General features: G+C 43.1%; 1 protein-coding gene across 2 annotated transcripts in view; it reads right to left on the reverse strand.

Moving 5' to 3' along the window:
* RPS6KL1 (ribosomal protein S6 kinase-like 1) overlaps positions 1-7,790 on the reverse strand; it is a 35,728-nt gene that overhangs the window by 20,020 nt on the left and 7,918 nt on the right. The window contains exon 1 of one of the 2 annotated variants that reach the window (XM_011981538.1): positions 5,363-5,463. The exons of the other annotated variant lie outside the window; for it this stretch is intronic. Coding sequence (XP_011836928.1) covers positions 5,363-5,408 — 46 coding nt within the window. The 5' untranslated portion in view covers positions 5,409-5,463. Of the gene's footprint in view, positions 1-5,362; positions 5,464-7,790 lie in introns of those variants that run through there. 2 annotated transcript variants of the gene reach the window in all.

A 7,790-nucleotide genomic window follows, 5' to 3' on the forward strand; every position in this document is an offset into this window, starting at 1 on the left:
GGGATGCGGAAGGGGCTGCTTCAGAAATCTAGACCGTGCCACTTCTAGTACTTTTCTCATTCGTTACTTCATTCCTTTATTCAACGATTCAATGCTATGTATTGAGAGTCTACCATGCATGAGGAGCTGGGTGTTGAGATACAGCCGTGAACTAGCCAGCGCTGTTCACATCTGCATGGGGCTTACAGTCTAGTGAGGGCTACCGAGAGTAAAGAACCCAGCAATAGAAGGCTTTTGATGTCGGAACCGAGCTTAAAATTCAAGACATAGGCCGGGTGCGGTGGCTCATGCCTGTAATCTCTGCACTATGGAAGGCTGAGGTGGGAGGATCATTTGAACCCAGGAGTTCAAGACCAGCCTGGGCAACATAGGTAGACCCAATCGCTATACAAATTACAAAATTTAGCCGGGCATGGTGGCGTCTGCATGTGTTCCCAGTTACTCAGGAGGCTGAGGTGGGAGGATGGATTGAGTTCAGGAGGTTGAGGCTGCAGTGAGCCGAGATCATGCCACTGCACTCCAGGCTGGGTGATGGGGCAAGATCCTGTGACACAGATCTCACCTGCAGGTTTGGTGCTGACTGGTTTCACCCTGTCCCCCGGATGCACTTGCTCTACCCCAGACACCCTTTCATACTTTCCCCCTCTGACTCCCACCCGTGTCCCCATCCTCACTCTCAGCTAGCGCTGTTGCTTCATCCTTCCCTTGACAATAGTGGCGCACAGACTCCCACAGGCTTGCTCTTGGCTCGCGGGCGGGGCTGTGCCCACACTCTGCTTCCAACCTTTTTCCACAGGTGACTGTCTGTGCCCCATCGAAGGCCACCCTTCCAGGTGGGCATCAGTCCCATGCCATCACCTTGGCGACACCACTCCAGCGATTCTCCCCTCTCTCCCACCAGATCATTATCTGATACAAACATAATGCTGTTTCTCCCCTCTTAAAAACAAAACAAGAAAACAAATCAAAATACACTCTAGGCCTCACTTCTTCCTTTATCTACCACCCTATGTTTGCAGTACACCTAATTTTCTTTCTTTCTTTTTTTTTTTTTTAGTAGAAATGGGGTTTCACCATATCGCCCAGGCTGGTCTCAAACTCCCAAGCTCAGGTGATCCACCCACCTTAGCCTCTCAAAATGTTGAGATTACAAACGTGAGCCACGACACCTGGCCCAAAAGTAAACTTTTAAAATACATCCTATAGAATGGGAGAAAATACTTGGAAATCATATATCTGATAAGGGTCTAGTATCTAGAATATATAAAGGACTCTTAAATTCAACAATAAAATGACAACCCATTTTAAAAATGGGCAAGTAATTTGAATAGATATTTCTCCAAAGAAGATATGCAAATGCATGCCATAAGCACACGAGAAGATGCTCTACATCATTAGTCATTACAGGAATGCAAATTAAAATCACAAGGAGAGACCACTTCTCACCCACTGGGATGACCACAACAAAAAAGACAATAATAACAAGTGTTGGCAAGGATCTGGAGAAAATTGCATATTGCTGATGAGAATGTAAAATGGAACAGATGCTTTGGAAAGCAATTTGGCAGTTCCTCAAAAAGCTAAACATAGAGTTACCGTATAACCCAGCAATCTACTTCTAGGTGTATACTTAAGAGTATTGAACACATATGTTCACATAAAAACTTGCACATGAATGTTGATAGCAGCATTATTCATAATAGCCAAAAAGTGGCAACAACCCAATGTCCATCACCTGATGCATGCATAAAATGTGATGTATCCGTGTAATGGAATATTATTCAGCCATAAAAAAGAGTGAAGTGCTGATACATGCTACAACGCAGATGAACCTTTAAAACATTATACTAAATGAAAGAAGCCAGTCACAAAAGGACACATATTGTATACTTCCATTTATATGAAGTTTCCAGAGACAGAAAGTTCACGTCAGGGAGGGGACAATGTGTATGGGGTTTCTTTTTGGGGTCATCAAATGTTCTAGAATTAGACAGTGGTAAGAGTTGTATAACCTAGTGAATAATACTAAGGACCACTAAATTGTATATTTTAAAAAAGTAAATTTTGGCCAGGTGCGGTCACTCACTCCTGTAATCCCAGCACTTTGGGAGGCTGAGGCGGGTGGATCACCTGAAGTCTCCGGAGCTGGAGACCAACCTGACCAACATGGAGAAATCCTGTCTCTACTAAAAATACAAAAAAATTACCTAGGCCTGGTGGTGCATGCCTATAATCCCAGCTACACAGGAGGCTGAGGCAGGAGAATTGCTTGAACCCGGGAGGCGGAGGTTGCAGTGAGCTGAGATCGTGCCCATTGCACTCCAGCCTGGGCAACAAGAGTGAAACTCCGTCTCAAAAACAAAAAAATAAAAATAAAAATAAAATGGTAAATTTTATGGTATGTGAATTATATCTCAATAAAAAAAAATACAATAAAAAAGAAAGAAAAAACAATGCCTGAACTCTTGATCCTGCCCCGAAACCTTTTCCACCTGAAGCCTTTCCCAGCCCATTCTGATGATCTGCCCATCCTGTTGTTGCTCAGGCCAAACATTTTGGAACCATCCCGATTTCTCTTATTTTCTCGCACAGCCCCTTGCCCCTCTCCATTCTTTTTCACCAACCTCACTCACTCAACTGCAACTCCTGGGATACACCAGGCAGCTCTCACCCCAGGGGCTTTGCCCAGCAGCTGCCTTCTGGCTGAAATCATCTGCCACCAGGTATCTGTCTGGTTTTCCCTGCCCCTGGCTTTTTTTTATGTTGTTCTTTTTTCGAGACCAAGTCTTGCTCTTTTGCCCAGACTGGAGTGCAATGGTGCGATATCAGCTCACTGCAACCTTCACCTGACGGGTTCAAGCGATTCTCCTGCCTCAGCATCCCAAGTAGCTGGTATTACAGGCGCCCACCATCACGCCTGGCTAATTCTTGTATTTTTAGTAGAGATGGAGTTTCACCACGTTGGCCAAGCTGGTCTCAAACTCCTGACCTCAAGTGATCCACCTGTGTAGGCATCCCAAAGTACTGGGATTACGGGCATGAGCCACCACGCCTGGCTCCTGTCCCTGTTCTGAGGCGTTGCCCTGATGTGACTTTCTTGTGAGACCTACTCTGACCATACATCACCCACAACACCTTCATTCCCTCATTCCCTCTGCTCTGCTTCTTTTCCATTGTACTTAACACTGTTAGCTACATAACTTACTATTGATGCTATATAACTTACTTGTTTTTTTCTTTGACATGGTGTCTCACTCTTTTACCCAGCTGGAGTACGGTGGTACAATCACAGCTCACTGCAATCTCAACCTCCTGGGCTCAAGCAATCCTTCCACCTCAGCCTCTTGAGTAGCTGGGAGTATGGGCACATGCCATCGTGTCAGCTAACTTATTTTTATTTTTTTATTTTTACTTTTTTAGTAGAGATAGGAGTCTCACTATGTTGCCCAGGCTGGTCTTGAACTCCTGGGCTCAAGCAATCCTCCTGCTTTGGCCTCCCATGGTGCTAGGATGACAGGAATGATCCACCACGCCCGGCCTGTTTTTATATTTCTTTCATTTCCTATCCCCAGTGTAAGATCCACATGGGCAAGGGGTTTTTTTGTCTGCTTTGTTCATCACTGTATCCCAAGTGCCTGGAACAGCATCTGGCACATAGTATTATTCAATAAATATTTGCTGAATGAGTGAGTGAATACTAAAGAATGAGAAGGAATTAACCAGGAAAAGTGGTTACAGAGGGCAGTGGAAGGAAATGTTCGGGGAGGTGAAACAATATGTATAAATGTTTTAACAAACTAAAGGAGAAAAAAAATAACATTTGCTCATCAAACAGATGGCATAAAGTCATTTGATAAAAGTAAACATGCGTTCGTAATAAAGACAACCTCTTAACTTGTTTAACGAACTAAACAAACTCATGAATGTACTTCTTAACTTGATGAAGTGTTATCTACCAGAAACTTAAAGCAAACACCATATGTAATGGTGCAGCATTGGAAACACTGCCACAGTCCAACTATTTTTCTGGTGTCTGGAAGGATCCTGCTCCTCTACCCCTTTAGAAATTAGGCTTGGCCATGGCCCTTGCTTTGAAATACTAGTGAACAGAAGAATATGTGTTGCTTTAGGGTGGAAGCTTCCAAAGCCAGTGCATAATTCATCTCACTCCTTCCTCCTGCCTTAGTGGTCCTGGAAGCAGCTGGCCGTGGAGGTGCAGAGCCTCAATTAGCCTGGATCCTTGAGAAACAACAATAAGGGGACTCCTCCTCAGCCCTATAACTTATGTTGGACATGAAATGTGAATGAGAAATAAATTTCTATTGTGTTAAGCCACTAGATTTTGGGATCGTTTGTTACTGTAATATACCTTGACCTATCCTGAATGTTACATCCAATGTAGTCAGAAATGAACCAATGCTTCTACTCTTCTGCAATGTACTGGAAGTTACAACTAATGCAATAAAAATTTAAAGGCAAGCAAGAGGTTTAAGGATTGGAAAGGAAGAGGCCAAATTGTCATAGCTTCTGGTGATGTGATCATCCACCTGGAAAACTCAATAGCAACAATTGGTGAGGCCAGCGATTCTCCTGCCTTGGCCTCCCAAAGTGCTGGGATTACAGGTGATCCTTGAGTGTTTTGACTGCAACCCATCACATAAGGTTAAGTGTGGAATTTTTCACTGGTGGTGTCATGTCTATGCTCAAAATATTTCAGATTTTTGAGCATTTTGGGTTTTGGATTTTCAGATTAGGGATACTCAACCTGTACACATAATCTATCAATTCTATTTCTAGATATTTAATCTAGGAAAATGCTTGCCCAGATACATAAGAATATATGTTGATATTTATGGCAGCAGTGCTAGCAATATTAAGAAATGGAATAAATTCCTAATACAATGCCATAAGTAATATCAATATGAAATGAATCATGTGGGATATTCATGTATTAAATTATTATTTTCAGCATTTTAAAAGAATGAAACTGAACCAAATCTGTGTGCATGAATATGTACAGATCTCAAAAGCATATTCCCGAGTAAAAACAGTCCGCTCCTAAGTGCCACCTACAATATGATACCATTTATATTTTTATCTATATTTTTAAAATTGCTTTATTCTTTTATTAATCTTTATGCCAATGTAAACATCGTATTATTATTATTATTATTTTTGAGACAGAGTCTTGCTCTTGTCGCCCAGGCTATAGTGCAATGGCGTGATCTCAGCTCACTACAACCTCTGCCTCCCGGGTTCAAGCGATTCTCCTGCCTCAGCCTCCCAAGTAGCTGGGATTACAGGCTCCCACCACCATGCCCAGCTAAGTTTTGTATTATTTTTAGTAGAGATGGGGTTTCACCATATTGGCCAGGCTGGTCTCGAACTCCTGACCTCAGGTGATCCATCCGCCTCGGCCTCCCAAAGTGCTGGGATTACAGACCTGAGCCACCGTACCCAGCCTGTATTATTTTATATATATGAAATATTTCATAACAAAACAAACTAAAAAGGAGAATAAATGTAAGTTAAAAATATCCAGATCCTCTAAAGGGTGTGCAGGGAAGTCTGTATCCTATTCTGTGCCTTCAGGACCCACTACCAGGTGCGGTTATCAGTTTACTGGGGCTCAGTCAATGAATTCTTCCCGTTTTTCCTGGGCATGTTATGCACTGTGTTGAACCTTGCTTTTTCTCATTAAACAATATATCTACCCAAAGGAAACTTGTATGCTCAATGGCAACAAATCCAAACTGTGTCAGTGAAACATACGATGTGTGTTGAAAACCCAGGAAACCAAACACAGAAATGACAGGAAATAAAGCTGCATCTCATGCCCCAGCACAACTACAGGGCGTGGAAGCAGCAGGAAGAGCAAGTGCCCCGTGTCTGTGGGTGCAGGAAGCGTGTGTGCGCGTGTGGGTGTTAGGTCCAGAAATGCAGGATTTGTGGGTTTTGGTTTGTTTTGGTTTGTTTTGTTTTGAAACAAGTTCTTGCTTTGTTGTCCAGGCTGGAGTGCAGTGGCGCAATCTCAGTTCATTGCAGCCTCAACCTCCTGGGCTCAAGTCATCCTCCCACCTCAGCCTCCAGAGTAGCTGGGACTATGCTCAGCTAGTTTTTAAACTTCTTAGTAGAGATGGGGGTCTCTTGATGTACCCAAGCTGGTCTCATCCTCCCGGGCTCAAGTGATGCTCCTCACTCAACCTCCTAAAGTGGTGAGATGACAGGCGTGAGCCACTGTACCTGGCCGCCATTCACATTTTCGTGTTTCTGATCTGCTGGTTGGACTGGCTATCAGGACAATGCAGTACTAATGTTCATGCAGCTGTGTTGCCCCTGTATTTGCATCCTACTAGAACAGCTGAAAAAATTTCACCATTTCTATTTTCTTTACAAAGTACTTGCTTGACACCAGAATTTTAAACAGACTTTCTGACTAAGTGATCTTAAACATTCCATGGCCCCCTTTCTTAGTGTCCGAGTAATTCAGAATAGGTAATAGAAGAATTGTCAAAATCAAATGAAGTTTAAAATGCTTCATGGTTTTTAGAAAATACTTCATGAAAGGAAGGCAGAATGTTTAAAAAATCTAATAATTAAATTTGAAGGACAACCTAAAAGGATCTACAAATTCAGAGCCTAACTGGCCTAAGACTCAGTGAGCCATCGCACACTGTGGGCACCACGGCACAACTTCGAGAACTCACGAGGAATTTCCTTCCCCATGTCACAGAGAGCTTTGTGACAGGGACTGGCAGAAAACCGTGGTCCCACCTAGTAAGATTCTGAGATGTTTGCCACTCTTTTTTTTTTTTTTTTGAGACAGAGTCTGACTCTGTCGCCCAGGCTGGAGTGCAGTGGCACAATCTCGGCTCACTGCAACCTCCGCCTCCCGGATTCAAGCAATTCTCCTGCCTCAGTCTCCTGAGCAGCTAGGATTACAGCCGTGAGCCACCACATCCTGCTAATTTTTGTATTTTTAGTATTGATATTTACTGTATTAGAAATTATAAAAGACACTTAAGAATATTTCATTATTAAAAAATACCAAGAAATCCAACATATGGTAACATAAATGTTTTATGAAAATATTTTAAAAGTATTTGGTGACAGGAGTAGAATTATTTTCCTTTTTGAAAACCTCTTTAATGCTGACCTTAGGGATGAAAGACTGCTGTGCTCTCATATCTGCTTCTGTGTTCAATCTGCTATGATGAGTTGTTCTGGTTGAAGTAGGTGAAGAAAATCTGGCCTCACACAGAGATGTGGCTGGATAAGGGAGGAGTATTTTAACAGCCACTTCAGACATTCTGGGTGTGTATTTTGTTTTGCTTTGTTTGAGACAGAGTCTGGAGTCTTTGTTTGCCCAGGCTGGAGTGCAGTGGCATGATCTCGGCTCACTGTAACCTCTGCCTCCCAGGTTTAAGAGATTCTCCTGCCTCAGCCTCCTGAGTAGCTGGGATTACAGGCATGTGCTACCACGCCCGGCTAATTTTTATATTTTTAGTAGAGACAGGGTTTTGCCATGTTGCCCAGGCTGGTCTCAAGCTCCTGGCCTCATGCAGTCCACCCGCCTCAGCCTCCTAAAGTGCTGGGATTACAGACGTGAGCCACGGTGCCTGGCTTTACTGAAATCCTAAAACCACACTATTAATTATTATTATTAATCTTTACAAATGATAAAACTGAGGCACTGGGAGGTTAAGTAACTTGCTTAAGCTTACACAGCTAGGAATTGGGAGTGCTAGGAATCCAACCCTGGCAGTTTGGCTGCGGAACCCAAGTTCGGA

The sequence above is a fragment of the Mandrillus leucophaeus genome, unplaced genomic scaffold (assembly GCF_000951045.1).
Source record: "Mandrillus leucophaeus isolate KB7577 unplaced genomic scaffold, Mleu.le_1.0 Scaffold228, whole genome shotgun sequence".
NCBI lineage: Eukaryota > Metazoa > Chordata > Mammalia > Primates > Cercopithecidae > Mandrillus > Mandrillus leucophaeus.